Below are 25641 nucleotides of genomic sequence, written 5' to 3'. Positions count from 1 at the left end.
GAGATCGGGAGGGGTGTAGGGGTTGGAGGAGGTTACAGAGATATGGAGGGGTGTAGGGGCTGGAGGAGGTTACAGAAATAGGGAGGGATGTAGGGGCTGAAGGAGGTTACAGTGTTAGGGAGGGGTGTAGGGACTGGAGGAGATTACAGAGATAGGGAGGGGTGTAGGGGCTGGAGGAGGTTACAGAGATAGGGGGGGTTTTGATACTGGAGGAGATTACAGAGATAGTGAGGGGTATAGGGGCTGGAGGAGGTTACAGAAATAGGGAGGGGTGTAGAGGCTGGAGGAGGTTTCCGAGATAGGGAGTTGTGTAGGGACTGGAGGAGGTTACAGAGATAGGGAGGGGTGTAGGGGCTGGAGGAGGTTACAGAGTTAGTGAGGGGTGTAGGGGTTGGAGGAGGTTACCGAGATAGGGAGGGGTGTAGCGGCTGCAGGAGGTTACAGAGAAAGGGAGTGGTGTAGGGGCTGGAGGAGCTTACGGAGATAGGGAGTTGTGTAGGGGGTGGAGGAGGTTACAGAGATAAGGAGGTGTGTAGGGTGTGGAGGAGTTTACAGAGATAGCGAGGGGTGTAGAGGCTGGAGGAGGTTTCAGAGATAGGGAGGTGTGTAGTGGCTGGAGGAGGTTACAGAGATAGGGAGGTGTGTAGGGGCTGGAGGAGGTTACAGAGATTGGGAGTGGTGTAAGGTCTGGAGGAGGTTACGAAGATAGTGAGGGGTGTAGGGGCTGGAGATGGTTATAGAGATAATGAGCGGTATGGGGGCTGGAGGAGGTTACTGAGATAGGGGTGAGTGTAGGGGCTGGAGGAGGTTACAGAGATAGGGAGGGGTGTAGGGGCTGGAGGAGGTTACAGAGATAGGGAGGGGTGTATGGGCTGGAGGAGGTTACAGAGATAGGGAGGGGTGTATGGGCTGGAGGATGTTACAGAGCTATCGAGGGGTTTAGGGGCTGGAGGAGGTTCCAGAGATAGGGAGGGGTGTAGGGGCCGGAGGAGGTTACAGAGATAGGGAGGGAGTGTAGGGGCTGGAGGAGGTTACAGAGCTAGCGAGGGGCATAGGGGCTGGAGGAGGTTACAGAGATAGGGAGGGGTGTAGGGGCTGGAGGAAGTTACAGAGATAGGGAGGGGTTTAGGGGCTGGAGGAGGTTACAGAGATAGGGAGGGTTTTTTAGCGGTTGGAGGAGGTTACAGAGATAGGGAGGGGTGTAGGAGCTGGAGGAGGTTACAGAGATAGGGAGGGGTGTAGGGGCTGGAGGATGTTACAGAGATAGGGAGCTGTGTAGGGGCTGGAGGAAGTTACTGAGATCGGGAGATTTGTAGGGGCTGGAGGATTTTACAGAGATAGGGAGTGGTGTAGGGGCTGGAGGAGGTTACAGAGATAGGGAGGGGTGTAGGTGCTGGAGGAGGTTACAGAGATAGGGAGGGGTGTAGGTGCTGGAGGAGGTTACAGAAATAGGGAGGGGTGTAGGGGCTGGAGGAGGTTACAGAGATAGGGAGGGGTGTAGGTGCTGGAGGAGGTTACAGAAATAGGGAGGGGTGTAGGTGCTGGAGGAGGTTACAGAGATAGGGAGGGGTGTAGGGGCTGGAGGAGGTTACAGAGATAGGGAGGGGTGTAGGGGCTGGAGGAGGTTACAGAGATAGGGAGGGGTGTAGGGGCTGGAGGAGGTTACAGAAATAGGGAGGGGTGTAGGTGCTGGAGGAGGTTACAGAGATAGGGAGGGGTGTAGGGTCTGTAGGATGTTACAGAGATAGGGAGTGGTGTGGGGGCTGGAGGAGGTTACAGAGATAGGGAGGGTTTGTAGGGGTTGGAGGAGGTTACAGAGATAGGGAGGGAGGTTTCTCAAATGGTGGTTTCCCTTCCCGCTGCCTGATTTGTCAGCAGTGATATTCCCTCCACTGCCACTTCATGCTCCAAAGAGTGTTAACTGACAGGAGGCAGGCCTTGTGCTGCTCTCTTGGGGAGGGTGTCCCACCTCAGAGAGCTACCAGCCAATCTGACCGTAAAATCACGGAGAGGTGGGACCGTGCCAGAGCCCAGTGGGAAGGCCATCTGGAGAGTGTGACGGCTACACCACCCCCACCTTCAAATTCACCGACCAGGGAACGTATAATTCTGCCCCAGCAGACAAAGCAGGGATTGTTGATGGACAGCATTGCCAGTGAACAAAACTCCTCATCTCTGCCCACAATTTGAGTTCAATGCTCCCCCCCCCAACCACACATATTTACCCCAGAGCAACATTTTGCAATCCCCCACACCAGCACTTCCCAATGGTAGAGGCAAAATACTGAGGATGCCAGCAAGCTGAAACAAAAACAAACAGTGCTGGAAAAACTCAGCAGGTCCGGCAGCATCTGTGGACAGAAGGACAGAGTTAACTTTTCCATCAGCTCTCTCTTTCTCTCCACAGATACTGTCAGACCCGCTGAGTTTTTCCAGCACTGTTTGTTTTTGTTCCCAGTAGTACCCTGGGCTGAGATTGCAAGTCTAACTATCAGTCCAAACTGGGGAGAAAGCGGTGTGGTGTTAATGTCACTGGACTAGTGATCCAGAGGCCTAGGCTAATACGCTGATGATGTGGGTTCAAATCCCACCACAGCAGCTGGTGGAATTTGAATTCAGTCAATAAAATCTGGAATTGAAAAGCCAATCTCAGTGATGGTGACCAAGGCAACCATCATAGATTGTCATAAAAACCCCATCTGGTTCACTAATGCCCCCTTTAGGGAAGGAAATCTGCCATCCTTATCCGGTCTGGCCTACACGTGACTCCAGACCCACAGCAACGTGGTTGACTCTGATGTGGCCGAGCAAGGCCACCCGGTTCAAGGGGCAATTAGAGATGGGCAACAAACCTGGATGAGCACTTGGCACGTCATAACATTCAAGGCTGTGGGCCAAGTGCTGGTAAATGGGATCAGGGAGGCAGGTCTGGGTGTTTCTCACGTGTCGGTGCAGACTCGATGGGCTGAAGGGCCTCTTCTGCACCGCGTGATTCTGTGAAATGCTGGCCTTGCCAGCAATGCCCTGTGAAAGAACAATTTTTAAAAAGATTAGAGAGGCTGTATAAATGCAAATTCTGGTAATGCCAGGGAGGGGCCAAGCCGATGCTGGTAGCCGACACCCGTCTTTTTGCAAGTTTCTGCTGATTCTAACTGATTTTTAAATCTGCCTTGTGCGTTCTAAGCCATTTGCCTGATTCTACATACCAAAGCTCTCAAACTGATCCTCACATCAAAACCCACACACACACACCAAAGCGAAGCCAGAAAACTGTCATCATTCCTGGGCTTGGACTCAAGTTAATTTTTAAAAGCAAAATGGCCAACAGTTTCTGACTGCATGTGAATCATTTGTGCAAAGTAAATAAGTAGCTCTCCAGCCAAAACTGAACACAAAAGCTTGGTGAGATGGGGGGGTGGTGGTGGGGGGTGGACAGATTGTCTGACCACTCAGCTTTGTTGTCCTTTTAAGTTGGGGCAGGGTTTTTAAAAAAAAGTTTTGATATGCAAAACAGAAACAAACTTTTTGTTTGGAAACCTTCCTCTTTAGAGGAGGAGGAGAGTTGGTTTTATTGTGTGTGGGAGGGTAGCAGAACGAAATTCGCAGTGGTGGTGTCTCTGTTTAGTTGCAAAGCTGCGCTGGGAGGGAGGGCTTGCTTGAGCTGATGCTGGACAGGCAGGCAAAGGTTTGTAGCCACTCCTTGATACGAAAGGAGAGTTCCTTTCCCTTCCCTTCTCTTCTCTTCCTTCCCCTCTCTAAAGCAGACTCCTCCAAGAAGGATTGGGTCCAAGATGGCGAAAGCGTACGACTATCTCTTCAAACTGCTGCTGATCGGGGACAGCGGAGTGGGGAAGACCTGTCTGATCATTCGCTTCGCCGATGACAACTTCAACAGCACCTACATCTCCACCATCGGTAAGTTTACAGAGAGAGAGAGAGAGAAGCAAAACTTTTCTTCCCTCTGCCTCTCTGCACTTTCTGTTCTCTCCTGTCAGTCTGGGATATAACTGATCCATTGTGTGTATGTGTATGTGTGTGTGTGTATTTTATTATAATATAAAACAGATTTCACCCCCACCTCCCCCCAAAAAAATTATTTAAAAAAAAACAAGGAAAGAAGCAGTGAAAAGTTTTTTTTTAAAAAAACTTTTGCTGGGATTGGCCCTTGCTGAGCGAGTCAGACTGAAATCTCCATTTAATTTTTCTCTTTGTAAGTCATTCATCTGAAACTAAAACAGTTTTGATTCCACCCCCCGCCCCCGCCTGCTTATTCCTGTGTTTTTTTTTTGCTCCCTGTTGTTGCTCTGCAGTCGCATAGAGACCACATCTCTGTACAGTTTGGGTCTCCTTATTTAAGAAAGGATATAAATGCGTTAGAAGTAGTTCAGTGAAGGTTCACTCGACCCATACATGGGATTGGGGGTGGCTGTGGGTCACCTTATGGGGAAAGGTTGGACAGGTTGCACCTGCATCCTTTGGAGTTTAGAGGAATGAGAGGTGATCTTATTGAAACATATAAGGGGACTTGACAGGGTGGATGCTGAGAGGACATTCCCCCTTGTGGGGGACATGGTTTAAAAATAAGGGGTCTCTCATTTAAGACAGAGATGAGGAGGAATTTTTTTCTATCAGAGGGTCATGAATCTTTGGAACTCCAAAGTGGTGGAGGCAAGGCCAATGAACGTATTGGGTCAGGGCAGAGGTGGATAGATTCATGACTAACAAGGGAGTCGAGGGATACCGGTGGGGTAGTGGGAATGTGAAGTCAAGGCCACAGTCGCATCAGCTGTGATCTTATTGGATGGCGGGGCAGGCTCGAGGGGCCGAACTGCCTCCTCCTGCTCCCGAGCCATATGTTTGTATTCTGCGTTTGACTGGTCCTCGGGGCTCTGTTTGGTAAAACTTACCGCAGCACAGGAACAGCAAGACGACTGGTGCAGGGTGAGGGAAGGGAGCCACACAGGTTATGGATCACTGGCGTTCTGTTGAAGTGCAGTCAGTGTTGGTAGCATTGGTGCCCACTTTGAACTCCCCTCTCGCACCCTAAACACCCTCTATTGGATATTGCTAGTTCTGTTGAAGGGTCATGAGGACTCAAAACGTCAACTCTTTTCTTCTCCGCCGATGCTGCCAGACCTGCTGGGTTTTTCCAGGTAATTCTGTTTTTCTGTTGGATATTGTTGGGCTATATCATGCACCCCTTTCCAAGAAGATCTTTTGTGCTTGCAGTACTCTTCTTAACCTATTCTCAGTGAATATTGCCTCCCCCTTGCCTGCTAACTAAAGTATGGCTAGTCCTCCTCACTGATTAGTCCCACCCAATGTGTGGAGATATATGTTCGATTCAGTGGTAGCACTTGAAGCGGGGAGGGTGTGGGTTCGAGACCTGCTCCTAATCTCTGGAGTTTAGAAGAATGAGAGACGATCTTGTTGAAACCTACAAGATTCTGAAGAGGTTTGACAGGGTGGACGCTGAGAGATTGTTCCCGCTGGTGGGAGAATCTAAAACACTGGGGGGGGGGGGGTCCGGTCTCAGGATAAGGGGCCGATCATTCAGGACTGAGATGAGGAGAAATTACTTCACTCAAAGGGTTTGTGAATCTTTGGAATTCTCGACCCCAGAGGGGTGTGGATGCTCCATTGTTGAATATATTTAAGGCTGGGATAGACAGGTTTTTGGTCTCTTAGGGAATTAAGGGTTATGGGGGAGCGGGTGGAGAAAATGGAATTGAAGCCCAAAATCAGTCATGATTGTATAGAATGGCGGAGCAGGCTTGATGGGCCGAATGGTCTACTTCTGCCTCTATTTCTTGTGTTGGGTGCCATGTTTGCCTGCATAATGACACCCCCAGCTGTGAAGCATCTTGGCATATTCTGATTCCGTGAAAGGTCCTCTACAAATGCACTTCATCGAGCATGTAATCCAGGCCGACACTCCCGGTGCCAGTACTGAGGGAGTGCCGCTCTGTCGGAGGTGCCATCTTTCTGATGAAGCATTAAAGCGAGGCTCCATCCGCTTTGCCCAGGCGGATGTTAAAAATTCCACAGCCACTATTTGAAGAGGAGTATGGGGAGAGTTCTCTCTGATCTCCTGGGGACCAATATTTACCCCTCAATCAACATTGCTAAAAACAGATATCTGATCGTTCACCTCGTAGCTGTGAGTGTGAATTTGCTGTGCTTTGTTTCAGGATGCATGGCTGCTAACTTTGCAGATGACACAAAGGTAGGAAAATAAGTTGTCAAGAGGACATAAGGAGTCTGCAGAGGGATATAAATAGGCTAAGTGAGTGTGCAAAAATTTGGCAGGGAAAATAGAAAAGCAGTATCTTATTTAAATGGCGAGAGACTGCCGAACTCTGAGTATAGAAGGATCTGGGTGTCCTGGCACATGAATCATAAAAAGTTAGTATGCAGGTCCGGAAGTAGTTAGGCCGGCAAGTGAAATGTCATTTATTGCAAGGGGAATGGAATATAAAAGTAGAGATGTTTCGCTGAAGTTGTACAGGGTGTTGATGAGACCACATCTAGAGTACTGTATACAGTTTTGGTCTCCTTATTTAGGAAAAGACATAATTACATTAGAAGCAGTTCAGAGAAGGTTCACTCAACTGATTCCTGGGATTGGGGGGTGGGCGGTTTGATATCTTATGAGGAGAGATTGGGCACGTAGGACCTGTATCCATTGGAGTTTAGAAGAATGAGAGGTGACCTTATTGAAACATATAAGGTCCTGAGGGGACTTGACAGGGCGGATGCTGAGAGGGTGTGGGAGAGACTAGAACTAGGGGACTCAGTTTTAAAATAAAGTGGCTCCCACCTAAGACGGAGATGAGGAGAATTTTTTTTCTCTCAAGAGGGTCGTGTGTCTGTGGAACACCCTTCCCCAGAGAGCGGTGGAAGCTGGTGATTCGTATGTCCTGAAGCTACTACATTAATACAAATGTTGCTTTTCGCTTTAGTATATCGGCAAGTGTGACATAAACTTCTGTGAAGTAAAATCTGATCTGTGACATACTCAACATCGATTTAGGACTTCAGAGTATGTGTAAACCTCTGGTGCACCCTAAATTGAAGAAGGACGTTCACTGTTTTGAGTTTCCATTCCTTCCATCCAGCTAACTGATTGATGCGAGGCGAAAGAAAGAATTTGCATTTCTATAGCGTCTTTCGCAACCACAGGGTGTGCCAAGTCCCCTCACAGAGGGCGAAGCATTTTTTAAAGTACGCTTACTGTTGTAATGTAGGAAACACGGCAGCCGATTTGCGCACAGCAAGATCCCACAAACAGCAACATGGTAATGACCAGATGATGTGTTTTTTTTAATGAGATGTGGGTGTCGCTGGCTAGGCCAGGATTTATTGCCCATCCCTAAATGTCCCTTGAGGTGGTGAGCCACCTCCTTCAATGTTGCAGTCCATATGGTGTAGGTACACCCACTGTGCTGTTAGGGAGGGAGCTCCAGGATTTTGACCCAGCGGCAGTGAAGGAATGGCCGATATATTTCCAAGTCAGGATGGTGAGTGGCTTGGAGGGGAACTTGCAGGTGGTGGTGATCCCCATGTGTCTGCTGCCCTTTGTCCTTCTAGGTGGTGGAAGTTGGGGGTTTGGAAGGTGCTGTCGAAGTAGCCTTGGTGAGTTGCTGCAGTGCATCTCGTAGATGGTTCACACACTGCTGCTACTGTGCGTCAGTGGTGGAGGGGGTGAACGTTGAAGGTGGTAGATGGGGTGCCGATCAAGCGGGGCTGCTTTGTCCTGGTGTTGAGCTTCTTGAGTATTGTGGGAGCTGCACTCATCCAGGCAAGTGGAGAGTATTCCATCACACTCCTGACTTGTGCCTTGCAGTTGGTGGACAGGCTTTGGGGAGTCAGGAGGTGAGTGACTCTGTGCAGAATACCCAGCCTCTGACCTGATCTCGTAGCCGCAGTATTTATATGGCTGGTCCAGTTCAGTTTCTGGTCGATGGTAACCCCCAGGATGTTGATAGTGGGGGATTCAGTGACGGTAATGCTATTGAATGTCATGGTTAGATTCTCTCTTGTTGGAGATGGTCATTTCCCAGCACTTGTGTGGCGTGAATGTGTTTGTTTAGTGATATTTGATCGGGGGATAAATATTGGCCCCAGGACTCCGGGGAGAGCTCCCCGCTCCTCTTCATTGATATAGCGCCCTTGGGATTCTTAAAGTCCAGCTGAGTGGGCAGATGGGGACTGGGGTTTAAAGTCTGTATCGACCAATAGAAGCGCTGCCATTTGTCTTGGTGCTCACCGAGCGAAGTCTGACATTAGTGAACAAAAACCACAGACCCTTTTGAATAGGTATTTTAAGCCAGGCTTTTACATTAAATTGGATGGCTACAGTACAGCTAGAATAGGACAGCAGAGCTGATCCAAATGCAGTGGTTAGGGGATGCCAGCCTTGGGTGCCTAATGCAGGCAGAAGGAGGGGTAGACGTGGGGGAGGTGAGGAGCTCTTGACTTCTTTTGGGCAAGGAATTGAGTTAGAGTCAGAGATGATGAGGACACAGGGAACGATAGCTTGCATTTATATGGCACCCTTAACCTAAAATATCCCGAGTTGCTTGACAGGAACATGATCAGACAAGGTTTGGCACCAAACCACACAACAAGATATGTGACTAAAGGTTTGGTCACAGAGAGTTGGTCTTAAGGAGCATCTTAAAGGAGGAGAGAGAGAAGCAGAGAGGTTTAGGGAGGGAATTCCAGAGCTGAAGGCCTCAGGCAGCTGAAGGCACAGCCAATGGTGGAGCGATGGGAATTGGGGGATGCTCAAAATGCTCACACACCACCCTAACTTGGAAATATATCGGCCGTTCCTTCACTGTCACTGAGTCAAAATCCTGGAACTCCCTCCCTAACAGCATGGTGGGTGTACCTACACCACAGGGACCGCAGTGGCTCAAGGTGGCAGCTCACCCCCACCTTCTCAAGGGGGCAATTAGGGATGGGCAATAAATGCTGGGCCTTGCCAGCGACACCCACATCCCATGAACAAATACATTTTTAAAAAGGCCAGAATTGGAGGCGTGCAGAGGTTTCGAAGCATTGTAGGGGCTGGCGGGTTTACAGAGATTGGGAGTGGGGGGGTAGCGGGCGGTAGGGGTTTGGGGGGGGTGCAAGAATTTGAAAAGAGGGGTGGGGGAATTTTAAAATGGAGGCATTGCTAGACCAGGAGTCAATGCAGGCCAGCGAGCACAGTGGGTGATAGGTGAATGGGACTTGATGCAGGTTAGGATACAGGGGCAGCAGAGTTTTGAATGAGCTCAATTTTATGGAGAGTGGAAGGTGGGAGGCGAGCGATGGAATAGTCAAGGCAACGGATGAAGGAGGAAAGGTGTGTAGGGTCAGGGTGTCGGGGGGAGTTGTGGGGGGGGGGGTGTGGGTGCAATTCGGAGGGACAGGAGAGAGGAGTTCAGAGCAGAACTGAGGAGTTGGAGACCAATGCTGAGGGAAAGCTTACCTGGCAGGAAGCAAACAGACAATCGACTCCCTGAGGAAACTCAAAGTGCTCAGGGAAATCGAAGAATCCCTCAAGGATAAAGGGGGTCCAAGAGGGACGTATGAAGGATATGGCGCGGATGAAGTTGGTGTCTTAATGGGGTGGACGGATATTACCCAAACGTCCAGACCGAAACCCGTCAACAGATCCACAGCTTGGAGGGAGGTTGAATATTTAAAGTGGACCGAACTCCAGTGCCAAGGAACGGGCATCAAATACTACGGTAATGACTATACCTCAAACTCCTGGATCAAAGCCTGCTTTAACCTCAGACAATCTAGTTTTATAAAACAGTGTTTTACTGCGGTGTAACCGCTATCCAACGAGATCCACCATAAACAGGGGAAGGCAACACGCTAACAAATCCTGCAGACGATATGAGACCCCCTTTTGAATCATTGGCTCACATCTCCGGTAACCGTCCCTTCCAGTGTTGGGTGCTCCTCTTGTATTCCTGTTGGCTCCCTTTAGTCCCGTGGGTCACCCAGCATTGCGTTGTTTTGTGTTAGGGCAGAGCGGGTGAAAGATGAGACACCCAGCCTATTACGCCATGCTGTGACCCATGAGTTGTTTCGGAAAAACTGGGTTAGGCTGTTTGTGGGCATCGAAGGAGTTACAAAAGCCGCAGGCCCCAACCTCAACTGCAAATCCTTTTGTCAGAGTAGATCACTTTCTCTCTTCCGAATACATTCCATAACCACAGTAATTATTTGGGCAAAGTTATTTATGCTTGGATCATAATTAGATAATTGCATCATTAAGAGTTAATGCTTTGCAAATCGAGAGATGGTTATGTTTTCTTCACCACCGCCCGTCCCCATTTCCTTGCCTCTTTTCTTTTTATGTCGCTCCTCCAGCACTGAAACAGGCCATTCAGCCCAACTGGACCAACAAGACGGGGTCCTCGATTTAACCTCTTCCAGCACTCGGTGCCCCCGACAGCGCAGCACTCCATCAGTACTGTCACTAGGAGCGTCGTCGGCCTGGGTTTTGGTGCTCTAGCCTATCTGGAGGGTCACTCAAAGCCACGACCTTCTGACTCAGAGGCGAGAGAGAGAGAGCGAGTCAGTGAGCTACAGCCTGACACTTGCTTGAGAGATTAGGTAATGGAATTTTCACTTCTGGGACCTGATCCACTCCAACCCAAGTGAAGGCCTCCTCTATCTTTTCGTAGGAGCAGTGGAGCTCCTAGGGTCACCCAGGGTCAGAACGCTGCACTTACAGCTCAGGGGTGTTACATTGAAGGCATCCCTCAAAACGGATCATGAGGAGTGGTACGTGAGGGAGATTCGAATAAGATTGCCTCTGCCTGTGGCCTACACCACAGACCTTCCATCCTAAGCTGCAGTTAAAAAACCTCTTTCGGTAAACGTCCTAAATTCAAGAAAATTCTGGAAAAACCTACGGAAAATGCTTTTGAAGTGTCTCCAATGAACGAGAGGAAGGAAGTGGGTGGATGTTGGGTGCTGAAGTATTTAAATTGTTTTGCATCATGGTGTCCTCTTCTATTTTCTTTAATTCTAGTTATTTTCTCTAATCTTTTGAAGGACCTAAACAATCATTTCTGCCCCAGCCCCCACCCCACCCTTCCCCACTGCTGCTCCACCAAGAAGACTCTGATCCCAGGCTTCTGTCAATTCTGCTAGGCCAGGTTTACGAATGCCGCCACCCCCCCCCCCCCCCCCCGCCCCCTCGGGCCTTGTGTCTGAGGTTGCCACCTCCTTCCTGTCAGGATCATAATCTCCAGGCTGCTGGGAGTTGTCAGTGTCTCAGTGGGTTTTACTTGCACCTCTTGAAAGATAATGGGTTCGAGATCCACTTCAGACCTGAGCACAAAATCCAAGCTGACACAATTCCCAGTGCCAGTGTTGAATGTCGGCCGCACTGCACTTTTCCGATGAGACGATAAACATGAGGGCTCACCTGCCCTCTTAGGTGGACATAAAGATCATTGGCTGCTGTGTTTCCTACATTATGATGCTTCTAATTTATTGGCTGTACGGGTTACAGAGTAAAACTCCCTCTGCACTGTCCCCATCAAACACTCCCAGGACAGGTACAGGACGGGGTTAGATACAGAGTAAAGCTCCCTCTACACTGTCCCCATCAAACACTCCCAGGACAGGTACAGCACGGGGTTAGATACAGAGTAAAACTCCCTCTGCACTGTCCCCATCAAACACTCCCAGGACAGGTACAGCACGGGGTTAGATACAGAGTAAAGCTCCCTCTACACTGTCCCCATCAAACACTCCCAGGACAGGTACAGCACGGGGTTAGATACAGAGTAAAACTCCCTCTGCACTGTCCCCATCAAACACTCCCAGGACAGGTACAGGACGGGGTTAGATACAGAGTAAAGCTCCCTCTACACTGTGCCAAACAAACACTCCATGGACAGGTACAGCACGGAGTTAGATACAGAGTAAAGCTCCCTCTACACTGTCCCCATCAAACACTCCCAGGACAGGTACAGCACGGGGTTAGATACAGAGTAAAGTTCCCTCTACACTGTCCCCATCAAACACTCCCAGGACAGGTACAGCACGGGGTTAGATACAGAGTAAAGGTCCCTCTACACTGTCCCCATCAAACACTCCCAGGACAGATACAGCACGGGGTTAGATACAGAGTAAAGCTCCCTGTACACTGTCCCTATCAAACACTCCCAGGACAGGTACAGCACGGGGTTAGATACAGAGTAAAGCTCCCTGTACACTGTCCCTATCAAACACTCCCAGGACACGTACAGCACGGGGTTAGATACAGAGTAAAGCTCCCTGTACACTGTCCCTATCAAACACTCCCAGGACAGGTACAGCACGGGGTTAGATACAGAGTAAAGCTCCCTCTACGCCGTCGCCATCAAACACTGCCAGGACAGGTACAGCATGGGGTTAGATACAGAGTAAAGCTCCCTCTACACTGTCCCCATCAAACACTCCCAGGACAGGTACAGCACGGGGTTAGATACAGAGTAAAGCTCCCTCTACACTGTCCCCATCAAGCGCAGTTGACTTTGCTAACGTGCCAAGTGCTTTATCAAGGAGGAAGATATTCAAACCTCCTCCAGATGTGGGCAAAACTCTGGTTACCAGTTCAGCGTTGCTGGTGTTTTTCTTGTGCCGTCCTTCCGTCCCTTACCTCCAAGGTGCTGTCTGACCCCCCCCCCTACTCCCTGCAGGATGCTGGCACCTAACTGGCCCTCCTCCAGTGTGAGCTGAGGCGGGGAGAAAAAGCAGGGCATTCGGCCAAATAGGGCATTGAAGCTGGGTCCTTGCCAGACAGCCACACATGCTGACTTGCCGGCATGAAGTCCAGCCTTTAGAATCAGGAGACATGGCTGATCTTTTTACCTCTCTTTTTGTTCCCTGCATCCCTCCCTCTCCAAACCCATGGCTCCGAGGCTTGCACTGCTCCCCTGGTCATTCCCGGGATCAGTCTGGTACCCTTTCTGTCACGTGAGATGGGAATTGGGTGGGAGAAACCTGCAAAGGACTGGGTCTCCCTCCTGTTTGTTTCCCCAGAAGCAGAGGGTGACGAGGGGTGGGGGCAATGGAGAGAGAAACGAGCAAAGATTTGCCAAGGAAAATCCCCTTCAAAATATGCACAGAGATAATTTGGTGACCAATGCTGCCAGGTTCAACAACTGGGATTTATACAGCGCCGTTAATGCAGCATTATATCCCAAGGTGCTCCACTGCAGCATTATTGGGTAAAATCTGACCCTGAGCCTCATAAAGTGATATTAGAGCAGGTGATTGAAGGCTCAGCCAAAGAGCTCGGTTTTAAGAAGCGTCTTAAAGCTGGAGCGAGAGAGAGAGAGAGAGAGAGGGGCGGAGAGGTTAAGGGAGGGAATTCCAGAGCTTAGGACCCCATGTACCTGAAGGCACAGCCGCTAATGGTGGAGCAATGGGAATCGGGGGATGCTCAAGAGGCCGGAATTGGAGCAGAGCAGAGATCTCGGATGGTTGTAGGGGCTGGAAGAGCTTACAGAGATAGGGAGGGGTGTAGGGGCTGGAAGAGGTTACAGAGATAGGGAGGGGTGTAGGGGCTGGAGGAGGTTACAGAGATAGGGAGGGGTGTAGGGGCTGCAAGAGGTTACAGAGATAGGGAGGGGTGTAGGGAGCTGGAGGAGGTTACAGAGATAGGGAGGGGTGTAGGGGCTGGAGGAGGTTACAGAGATAGGGAGGGGTGCAGGGGCTGGAGGAGGTTACAGAGATAGGGAGGGGTGTAGGGGCTGGAGGAGGTTACAGAGATAGGGAGGGGTGTAGGGGCTGGAGGAGGTTACAGAGATAGGGAGGGGTGTAGGGGCTGGAAGAGGTTACAGAGATAGGGAGGGGTGTAGGGGGCTGGAGGAGGTTACAGAGATAGGGAGGGGTGTAGGGGCTGGAGAAGGTTACAGAGATAGGGAGGGGTATAGGGGCTGGAGGAGGTTACAGAGATAGGGAGGGGTGTAGGGGCTGGAGGAGGTTACAGAGATAGGGAGGGATGTAGGGGTGGGAAGAGGTTACAGAGATCAGGGGAGTGTAGGGACTGGAGGAGGTTACAGAGAATAGGGAGGGGTGTAGGGGCTGGAGGAGGTTACAGAGATAGGGAGGGGTGGAGGGGCTGGCGGAGATTACAGAGATGAGGAGGGGTGTAGGGGCTGGAGGAGGTTACAGAGATAGGGAGGGATGTAGGGGTTGGAAGAGGTTACAGAGATCAGGGGAGTGTAGGGACTGGAGGAGGTTACAGAGAATAGGGAGGGGTGTAGGGGCTGGAGGAGATTACTGAGATCGGGAGGGGTGTAGGGGCTGGAGGAGGTTACAGAGAATAGGGAGGGGTGTAGGGGCTGGAGGAGGTTACAGAGATAGGGAGGAGTGTAGGGCTGGAGGAGGTTACAGAGATAGGGAGGGGTGTAGGGGCTGGAGGAGGTTACAGAGATAGGGAAGGGTGTAGGGGCTGGAGGAGGTTACAGAGATAGGGAGGGGTATAGGGGCTGGAGGAGGTTACAGAGATAGGGAGGGGTGTAGGGGCTGGAGGAGGTTACAGAGATAGGGAGGGGTGTAGGGGCTGGAGGAGCTTACAGAGACACGGAGAGGTGTAGGGGCTGGAGGAGGTTACAGAGATAGGGAGGGGTGTAAGGGCTGGAGGAGGTTACAGAGATAGGGAGGGGTGTAGGGGCTGGAGGAGGTTACAGAGATAGGGAGGGGTGTAGGGGCTGGAGGAGGTTACAGAGATAGGGAGGGATGTAGGGGTTGGAAGAGGTTACAGAGATCAGGGGAGTGTAGGGACTGGAGGAGGTTACAGAGAATAGGGAGGGGTGTAGGGGCTGGAGGAGGTTACAGAGATAGGGAGGGGTGGAGGGGCTGGCGGAGATTACAGAGATGAGGAGGGGTGTAGGGGCTGGAGGAGGTTACAGAGATAGGGAGGGATGTAGGGGTTGGAAGAGGTTACAGAGATCAGGGGAGTGTAGGGACTGGAGGAGGTTACAGAGAATAGGGAGGGGTGTAGGGGCTGGAGGAGGTTACAGAGATAGGGAGGGGTGTAGGGGCTGGAGGAGGTTACAGAGATAGGGAGGGGTGTAGGGGCTGGAGGAGGTTACAGAGATAGGGAGGGGTGTAGGGGCTGGAGGAGCTTACAGAGACACGGAGAGGTGTAGGGGCTGGAGGAGGTTACAGAGATAGGGAGGGGTGTAGGGGCTGGAGGAGCTTACAGAGATAGGGAGGAGTGTAGGGGCTGGAGGAGGTTACAGAGATGGGGAGGGGTGTAGGGGCTGGAGGAGCTTACAGAGATAGGGAGGAGTGCGTGAGCCATTGGAAACAAACAAAGCTGAAATTTTGAAATCTTTGTGGTCTCCTGCAGAATCCCAAGCCACCAGCACCCCCGTGTTGATTTGCGAGTTAAAGAATGCTTAGAAATGCCAGAATGCAGCATATTTAACATGCTTGTATATCTGAAGTGGCATATCTGCACCACACGGCCCTGTTGGTATGTGCCCTGTCATCGGAATTCCTGCAATTAAAAGTAGCCTGAGCTTTGTCACTTACCCTGTCGCCAAACAAAGTAAACAGCACTCCATAACAGAAAATCTCCTCTCTAAACTGTGTCTACTGTTCCTGCATCACCCTCGCTGGGGCCATGTCTCTCACTGTGGGGGCAGTTCCTGACGGTCCTGACTCTCACTGGGGGGGCAGTTCCTGACGGTGCTGACTCTCACTGGGGGGGCAGTTCCTGATGGTCCTGTCTCTCACTGGGGGGGCAGTTCCTGACGGTCCTGACTCTCACTGGGGGGGCAGTTCCTGACGGTCCTGACTCTCACTGGGGGGGCAGTTCCTGACGGTCCTGACTCTCACTGGGGGGGCAGTTCCTGACGGTCCTGACTCTCACTGGGGGTGCAGTTCCTGATGGTCCTGACTCTCACTGGGGGGCAGTTCCTGAAGGTGCTGACTCTCACTGGGGGGGCAGTTCCTGACGGTCCTGACTCTCACTGGGGGGGCAGTTCCTGAAGGTCCTGACTCTCACTTGGGGGCAGTTCCTGACGGTCCTGACTCTCACTGGGGGGCAGTTCCTGAAGGTGCTGACTCTCACTGGGTGGGGGGGCAGTTCCTGAAGGTGCTGACTCTCACTTGGAGGCAGTTCCTGAAGGTGCTGACTCTCACTGGGGGGCAGTTCCTGAAGGTGCTGACTCTCACTTGGGGGCAGTTCCTGACGGTCCTGACTCTCACTGGGGGGCAGTTCCTGAAGGTGCTGACTCTCAATGGGGGGCAGTTCCTGACGGTCCTGACTCTCACTGGGGGGCAGTTCCTGATGGTCCTGACTCTCACTGTGGGGGGCAGTTCCTGAAGGTGCTGACTCTCACTGGGGGGGCAGTTCCTGAAGGTGCTGACTCTCACTGGGGGGGGGGGCAGTTCCTGATGGTCCTGACTCTCACTGGGGGGCAGTTCCTGATGGTCCTGACTCTCACTGGGGGGCAGTTCCTGAAGGTGCTGACTCTCACTGGGGGGGGCAGTTCCTGATGGTCCTGACTCTCACTGGGGGGGGCAGTTCCTGACGGTCCTGACTCTTATTTGGGGGGCAGTTCCTGAAGGTGCTGACTCTCACTGGGGGGGTAGTTCCTGAAGATGCTGACTCTTACTTGGGGGCAGTTCCTGACGGTCCTGACTCTCACTGGGGGGGCAGTTCCTGACGGTCCTGACTCTCACTGTGGGGGGGCAGTTCCTGAAGGTCCTGACTCTCACTGGGGGGGCAGTTCCTGACGGTCCTGACTCTCACTGGGGGGGCAGTTCCTGACGGTCCTGACTCTCACTGCGGGGGCAGTTCCTGATGGTCCTGACTCTCACTTGGGGGCAGTTCCTGACGGTCCTGACTCTCACTGGGGGGGCAGTTCCTGACGGTCCTGACTCTCACTGAGGGACAGTTCCTGAAGGTGCTGACTCTCACTGGGGGGGCAGTTCCTGAAGATGCTGACTCTCACTGGGGGGGCAGTTCCTGATGGTCCTGACTCTCACTGGGGGGCAGTTCCTGATGGTCCTGACTCTCACTGGGGGGGCAGTTCCTAAAGGTCCTGACTCTCACTGTGGGGGGGGGGGGCAGTTCCTGATGGTCCTGACTCTCACTGTGGGGGGGGGGGGCAGTTCCTGATGGTCCTGACTCTCACTGGGGGGGCAGTTCCTGACGGTCCTGACTCTCACTGGGGGGGCAGTTCCTGAAGGTCCTGACTCTCACTGGGGGGCAGTTCCTGACGGTCCTGACTCTCACTGGGGGGGCAGTTCCTGAAGGTCCTGACTCTCACTGGGGGGGGCAGTTCCTGAAGGTCCTGACGGTCCTGTTTCTCACTGGGGGGGCAGTTCCTAAAGGTGCTGACTCTCACTGCAGGGGCAGTTCCTGACGGTCCTGACTCTCACTGGGGGGGCAGTTCTTGACGGTCCTGACTCTCACTGGGGGGGCAGTTCCTGAAGGTCCTGACTCTCACTGGGGGGGGCAGTTCCTGAAGGTCCTGACGGTCCTGTTTCTCACTGGGGGGGCAGTTCCTAAAGGTGCTGACTCTCACTGCGGGGGCAGTTCCTGACGGTCCTGACTCTCACTGGGGGGGCAGTTCCTGACGGTCCTGACTCTCACTGGGGGGGCAGTTCCTGACGGTCCTGACTCTCACTGGGGGGGCAGTTCCTGACGGTCCTGACTCTCACTGGGGGGGCAGTTCCTGACGGTCCTGACTCTCACTGGGGGGGCAGTTCCTGACGGTCCTGACTCTCACTGAGGGGGCAGTTCCTGAAGGTGCTGACTCTCACTGGGGGGGACAGTTCCTGAAGGTGCTGACTCTCACTGGGGGGGACAGTTCCTAAAGGTGCTGACTCTCACTGGGGGGGGAGACAGTTCCTGAAGGTGCTGACTCTCACTGGGGAATAGTTCCATGTGCACCCCACCCAGATGTGGCTTTGCACAGTAGATGAATAGAATTTTATAGGACGGAGACATTTGGCCCAGTGTCTCTGGGTCTGCTCTGTCCTTCATTTAGACTGTGCCTGATCTCTGGCCTTTCAAAAGGAAATATGGATTCCTCTTTCCATTCAGGTGTTCTGTGTGTATCAGAAACCAAAGCTACTATCCTTCGTTCTTTTGCCCTGAGGGAGCAGCAGACAACTATTCGACTCGGGGAGGGGGCATTGCCGTGCAGCCCAATCCAACCCAGTTCTGATTGGAAGCCTTGTCCTCTCACACTTTTGGTGTGAGTTGACACCTGACTGGATTTTCATTTTGCCCTCCCCCATCCCAGCCCCAAGGCTCACGGCAGTACTTCCAACGCTGCCCCTTGCTGACTTGGTATAGGCTAAGGAGTGAAACTTAGTCCACACCGTGTGTCCCCACACATACAGCTCTGATCCACACACTTGTTGCGGAAGCTCTGAATTTGTTAACATGTTTCAAAAGAGGAATAATTTATTGCTGCTGGTTTTCCCAATCAGGTTGACTAACAGCCAAGCCTCAGAGGGTAACTCTCTCTCATCAGAGTCCCGGAAGGTTCGAGTCCCACTCTCGAGGCTTGAGCACATGATCAGGCAGCTCACCACCACTTTTTCAACGGCAGTTAGGGTTAGATAATAAACGCTGGCCTAGCCAGCAACGCCCACGTTCCGTGAACAAATAAAACTAAAAAACCCAGGTTAGTACTCCCATTCCCAGTGCTGAGGGAGCGCCGCACTGTCGGAGGGTCAGTACTGAGGGAGCGCCGCACTGTCGGAGGGTCAGTACTGAGGGAGCGCCGCACTGTCGGAGGGTCAGTACTGAGGGAGCGCCGCACTGCTGGAGGGTCAGTACTGAGGGAGCGCCGCACTGTCAGAGGGTCAGTACTGAGGGAGTGCCGCACTGTCGGAGGGTCAGTACTGAGGGAGTGCCGCACTGTCGGAGGGTCAGTACTGAGGGAGTGCCACACTGTCGGAGGGTCAGTACTGAGGGAGCGCCACACATTCGGGTGGTCAGTACTGAGGGAGTACCGCACATTCGGGAGGTCAGTACTGAGGGAGTGCCACACTATCGGAGGGTCAGTACTGAGGGAGCACCGCACTGTCGGAGGGTCAGTACTGAGGGAGTGCCGCACTGTCGGAGGGTCAGTACTGAGGGAGCGCCGCACATTCAGGTGGTCAGTACTGAGGGAGTACCGCACATTCGGGAGGTCAGTACTGAGGGAGTGCCACACTGTCGGAGGGTTAGTACTGAGGGAGTGCCACACTGTCGGAGGGTCAGTACTGAGGGAGCGCCGCACAATCGGAGGGTCAGTACTGAGGGAGTGCCGCACTGTCTGAGGGTCAGTACTGAGGGCGCGCCGCACTGTCGGAGTGTCAGTACTGAGGGAGCGCCGCACAGTCGGAGGGTCGGTACTGAGGGAGTGCCGCACTGTCGGAGGGTCAGTACTGAGGGAGCGCCGCACATTCAGGTGGTCAGTACTGAGGGAGTACCGCACATTCGGGAGGTCAGTACTGAGGGAGTGCCACACTGTCGGAGGGTTAGTACTGAGGGAGTGCCACACTGTCGGAGGGTCAGTACTGAGGGAGCGCCGCACAATCGGAGGGTCAGTACTGAGGGAGTGCCGCACTGTCTGAGGGTCAGTACTGAGGGCGCGCCGCACTGTCGGAGTGTCAGTACTGAGGGAGCGCCGCACAGTCGGAGGGTCGGTACTGAGGGAGCGCCGCACTGTCGGAGTGTCGGTACTGAGGGAGTGCCGCACTGTCTGAGGGTCAGTACTGAGGGAGTGTTGCACTGTCGGAGGGTCAGTACTGAGGGAATGCCACATTGTTGGACGATCAGTACTGAGGGAGTGCCGCACTGTCGGAGGGTCAGTACTGAGGGAGCGCCGCACTGTCGGAGGGTCAGTACTGAGGGAGTGCCGCACTTTCGGAGGGTCAGTACTGAGGGAGTGCCGCACTGTCTGAGGGTCAGTACTGAGGGAGAGCTGCACATACGGGAGGTCAGTACTGAGGGAGCGCCGCACTGTCTGAGGGTCAGTACTGAGGAAGTGCCGCACTGTCGGAGGGTCAGTACTGAGGGAGGGCCGCACTGTCGGAGGGTCAGTACTGAGGGAGGGCCGCACTGTCGGAGTGTCAGTACTGAGGGAGCGCCGCACAGTCGGAGGGTCAGTACTGAGGGAGCGCCGCACAGTCGGAGGGTCAGTACTGAGGGAGCGCCGCACTATCGGAGGGTCAGTACTGAGGGAGCGCCGCACTATCGGAGGGTCAGTACTGAGGGAGTGTTGCACTGTCGGAGGGTCAGTACTGAGGGAGTGTTGCACTGTCGGAGGGTCAGTACTGAGGGAGTGCCGCACTGTCTTTCACATGAGATGTTAAACTGAGATCTCGCGTGGCCTTTCTAGTGTGCATAAAAGATTAAAAGATCCCACGGCCACTATTTTAAAGAAAATCAGGGAAGTTCTTCCCAGTGTTCAGCTGCCTCTATTTAGCCCTAAAGTAACATCGTTTTTAAAAAAAAGATTATCTGATCATTGTCACATTGCTGTTTGGGGGAGCTTGCCGTGCGCAAATTGGCTGCATCGTGTCCCACATTGCAACAGTGGCCACGTCACAGAAGTGCTTGGTTGGCTGTGAAGCGCTTTGGGACGTCCTGAGGTGGTGAAAGGCGCGAGAGAAAAGCACGCTCTTCCTCCACTACTCCTCGGGAGAAGCTGACAGACGCCTCCTGCTCGGAACGATTCCAAAGGGAGTGTTTGGCTTTGAAGCCCTGCAAGTCCATTCAGGCTGTGTTCGCCACGAAGCAATGCTTCCTGACATCCAGAGGAAGGTGTGGTGAAGAGCATTGCCTGGAACCCACTAGTTGGGAAGCCAGAGGCAGCAGCTGATAGGAACAGGAGACCATTCAGCCCCTCAAGCCTGCCATTCACTTTGATCACAGCTAACCTGTACCTTCCGCCTGCCCTCCTTGGTTCCTTAACACTTCATAACGTTTATAGCCAACAAAAATCTATCAATGGGGAGAGAAACCGAGTTAATGTTTTGAGTTGAGTATGACTCTCCTTCAATCATATTCGACTCGAAAGGTTAACCCTGTTTCTTTCTCCACAGCTGCTGTCTAACCTGCTGTCTAACCTGTTTCTATTTCAGATCTCTGGCACCCGCAGTATTTTGCTTTTATAAAAACCCTCCGATCTCTGCTTTGAATTTTCTTATTGACCCCCCCCAGCTTTCTGAGGGAGGGAGAGTTCCAGGTTTCGACTTCCCTTAAAAACGAAAGCAAAGTACCGCAGATGCTGGAAGTCTGAAACAAAAACCGGAAAACGCTGGGAAAACTCAGCAGGCCTGTCGGCGTGGGTGGAGAGAGAGAGAGAAGCAGAGTTAAGGTTTCGAATCCGCAGGACTCCTCTTCAGAGCTGAGTGGAGGTAGAAATGGGATGGATTTTATACTGTTTAAGTTTGTGGGGTGGGGGGGGGGCGGTGGAACAAAATGGAAGATCAGCGATAGGTGGGAGTTCAGGAGAGATTGACAAAGATGTCATGGACATAAGATAAAGGGAGTGGTGATGGCAGTGTTAAAGACTAAAGAAGCACCATTAGCAACATCTTTAGTCTTTAACACCACCATTAACACTCCCTTTGTCTTGTGTCCATGACATCTTTCTCATCTCTCCTGCGCTCCCACCTGTCCCTGACCTTCCATATTGCTTCACCAACCCCCACCCAACCACCCCACCACCACCACCACCCCCCCCCCCCCCCCCCCCCCCCCCCCCCCCCCCCCGCCAGGCCTGCTGAATTTTTCCAGCATTTCCTGTCTTTCTTCCCACAAAGGAGAGTGTGAGTGATTGTTTCCCAACACTTGTTTGACTCGGTGCCACTCACTCTCCTGCCTCTTCCTCATAACCCCTGCCCGTTGTTTCTATTTAAATAACCATCCCATGCCCCCCTGAACGCCTCGACCGAACCTGCCTCCACCACACTCCCAGGCAAGCGCATTCCAGACCCGAACCACTCGCTGTGTGAAAAAGATTTTTCCTCACGTTGCTTTTGCACCTTTGGCAGATTAATTTTAAATCTGTGCCCTCTCATCTCGACCCTGTTGTGAGCGGGAACAGATTCTCCCCATCTACTCTGTCCAGCCCCCTTCATGATTTTGAACACCTTCACAGCCGAAGTTCCTCATCCTGGGAAGCATTTTTATAAACCTCTTCTGCACTCTCTCCAACGTGTTCACATCCTTCCTATAATGTGGCGCCCGGAACTGCACACAATACTCCAGCTGAGGTCTATCAAGTGTCCAAACAAGTTCTGCATAACCTCCTTGCTCTTGTATTCTATGCCCCTATTAGTAAAGCCTAGGATACTGTATGCTTTATTAACTGCTCTCCCAACCTGGCCTGCCACCTTTAATGACTTATGCACATATACACCCCAGCCCCTCTGCTCCTGTACACCCTTTAGAGTTCTACCCCTTATTTTATATTGTGTCCCCATCTTGTGCCATATCCCCAATCTCCTACTCCTATTGTATCCCTTTCTCCAATCCTCATGATTAATATTCTTACTGCTCTCCCATTACAAATATGGTGGCTGATTCAGCCCTCCAGCAAACAGCCCAATCCCAACCCCATCCACCCAATCCTATCTGATAATCTCAACTGCTCAATCCCATCCGCACAATCCCAACCATTTAATCCCACCTACCCCACTCACCCAATCCAACCCAACCCCAGTTGCTTAATCTAATCCACTCAATCCCACATACCCAACTCATCTGCCCAATCCCAATCTCATCTACCCAATCACATCACCCCACAAACAGCCTGGCATCCCATTTTTAATGTTCTGCCCCCTGCCACAAAGTAGTTTCCTCTCTCTAAAGCAGAAACATTTCTGTGCATGAACACACCTTCCTTGGCCAACAAGTCCTGGGGTGGGACTCGAACCTGGAATTTCTGGGTCAGAGGCAGGGACGCTACCCACTGCGCCACAAGAGACCTCCCTAATGTTGAGAGGTTATGTTAAATTTCTGCAGAATCTTGCGTGTACCATTCTTGGAATAGTGTGGACTGTTCTGGTCTCAATATTCTAAAAATCGCGACCACAGGGAGCGGTCGAGTTGAAAAGCAGAGATGCATTGAAGAGGGGAAGCTGGTCAAACACATGAGGGAGAAAGGATTAGAAGGATATGTTGATGGGGGCTGAGATGAAGAGAGGGGTGGGGAGGAGGCTTGTGTGGAGCAGAAACACCAGCACGGAGCAGAGGGGCCGAATGCCCTGTTTCTGTGCTGGGAATGTTTTGTAATACTTATACCATTTCACTTCCTTCAGTCAGCTGAATCACCTCAATCTGATCACACCTTAATCTTCTGTAGTTAATGGAATACAAACCTAGTCTATTTAATCTGTCATCATAACTTAACCTCTTTACTTCAGGCATCATTCTGATGTAGGACAGCTTATACTGGAGTGTGCCTGTGTCTGTGTCACCGAGCTATTGACATTCAAATATGCAGCAGTTCCAGGTGAGTTAACAGAGAAGTACGTAGTAGTATTAATAGTACCTGGCTTATCTTATGAGGAAAGATTGAACAGGTTGGGCCTATACCCATTGGAGTTTAGAAGAATGAGAGGTGATCTTATTGAAACCTATAAGATCCTGAGGGACCTTGACAGGGTGGATGCTGAAAGGGTGTTTCCCCTTGTGGGAGAGACTAGAATGAGGGGACACGGTTGAAAAATAAAGGGTCTCCCAAAACTGGGGGACAGAGTTTAAGAGGTCTCCCATTTCAGACGGAGATGAGGAAGAATTTCTTCTCTCAGAGGGTCGTCAGTCTGTGGAATTCTCTCCCCCAGAGAATATCCAAGGCAGAGTTAGACAGATTTTAGATCGACGAGGGAGTCGGGGGTTATGGGGGTGCAGACCGGAAAGTGGAGTTCAGACCACAATCAGATCGCCATGATCTTATCGAATGGTGGAGCAGGCTCAAGGGGCCGAATGGCCTACTCCTCCTAAGTCCCACATTCTAGAAACAAGCCACTTGGCTCCATGCTGGAGCTTCTGCTTCACCCGAGCCTCCTCCCATCTCACCCCATCAACTTATCCTTGTATTCCTGACTCCCTCATGTGTTTATCCAGCTTCCCCCTTAAAAACATCTCTGCCTTGCACCTCGACCACTCCCGGTGGGAGCGAGTTCCACATTCTCCCAACTCTCTGCGTGAAGAAGTCTCTCCTGAATTCCCTATTGGATTTATTAGTGACTATCTTCTATCTAGGAGGTCTTGTGGCACAATGGGTGACGTCCCTGCCTGAGCCAAAAGCTCCAGATTTGAGTCCTACTCCAAGACTTGATGGCAAGTATCAACCTGTGAATCCTTCCAGCACACGCCAATGGCGGGCGGTAAGAGTGGGAGAGATTCCTGGTCAGCTGTGTGATGGAAGGAAAGTTGGAGCCTCCACTATCGCTATCCATAGCTGTTGACTACAACGTGCGTGTAAAAGTGCATGTTACCATAAGACATAGAAGCAGAAATTCGGCCCGTTGAGTCTGCTCTGCCATTCAATCATGGCTGATAAGTTTTTCAACCCCATTCTCCCGCCTTCTCCCCGTAACCTTTGATCCCCTTACCAATCAACCATGGCAACTTGGACTCCCTGAGTGACCTGTAACATAGCAACATGGATGGCCCCCTTGTTTTGGACTCGACCTTAAGTGGAAACGTCTCTTAAATCTATCCAAAGAACCATTTTAAGAACGTAAGAGACCTCCGTCTAGTCACCCCTGGGCCTTCCCTTTTCCACCACTCCACTCAGTCTTTCCTGACAGTTGTACCCTCTCAGCTCTGGCCTCATCCTCGTAAAACTTCCCTCTTCACACGGAAACAAGAGAAAGGGAGTTGACCATTGGGCCCATCGAGCCTGCTCCCCCATTCAACATGATCATGGCTGATCTTGGGCTTCAACTCCATGTTCCCCGCCCGGTCCCCATATCCGTCGATTCCCCAAAAGCCTGTCTATCCCACCCCTTTAAACATATTCAGCGATGGAGCATCCACAACCCTCTGGGGTAGAGAATTCCAGAGATTCGCAACCCTTTGAACGAAGTAAATTTCCTGCTTCTCAGTCCTAAATAGTCGGCCCCCTTATCCTGAGACTGTGCCCCCATTTTTTAGGTTCCCTGAAATCCTTCCGCAGTGCCCCGATAATGTTTCATGGTGTGGCGAGTCGAACTGTACACTATAAGTTCAAGCAAGGTCTAACCAAGGTTCAGTACAAGTAGAAAGTCTCTGCTTTTCAATTCTATCCCTCTCAAAATTAGCCCCTGTATGATGCTTGCTTTTTTTATGGCCTTATTAACCAGCCTCGTTACTTTCACTGATGTGTCTATCCGAACCCTTTTCTCCTGCGCACCATTTAGGCTTTTTTTTTCCCTATTAGTTGACCTCCTTGTTCTTCTTGTCAAAATATACCACCTTGACTTATACTGAAGTTTACATGCCCATTCTGCAAGCTTATTAATGCCTCCTTGTACTTTGTCCCAGCATTTACTGACATTTTGGGACCAGATCCAGTTAGGACCTGTAGCCTGCCAACAGAAAGTGTGGAGAGAAAGACCTCAGTGTGCCCTGTTCCCATCTGTTTCTGGAGGCTACAACCCCATGTTTATTCTAGC

At 51.8% G+C, this 25641-nt stretch overlaps 1 protein-coding gene across 1 annotated transcript in view; it reads left to right on the top strand.

The window, feature by feature from the left end:
- The first annotated feature begins 3490 nt into the window (after window positions 1-3490).
- rab13 (RAB13, member RAS oncogene family) overlaps window positions 3491-25641 on the top strand; it is a 38637-nt gene continuing 16486 nt past the window's right edge. The window contains exon 1 of the mRNA XM_041181661.1: window positions 3491-3915. Coding sequence (XP_041037595.1) covers window positions 3792-3915 — 124 coding nt within the window. The 5' untranslated portion in view covers window positions 3491-3791. The remainder of the gene's footprint in view (window positions 3916-25641) is intronic.

This window comes from Carcharodon carcharias (assembly GCF_017639515.1).
Source record: "Carcharodon carcharias isolate sCarCar2 chromosome 36 unlocalized genomic scaffold, sCarCar2.pri SUPER_36_unloc_1, whole genome shotgun sequence".
Lineage (NCBI taxonomy): Eukaryota > Metazoa > Chordata > Chondrichthyes > Lamniformes > Lamnidae > Carcharodon > Carcharodon carcharias.
This window is presented reverse-complemented; position numbering and strand designations above follow the sequence as displayed.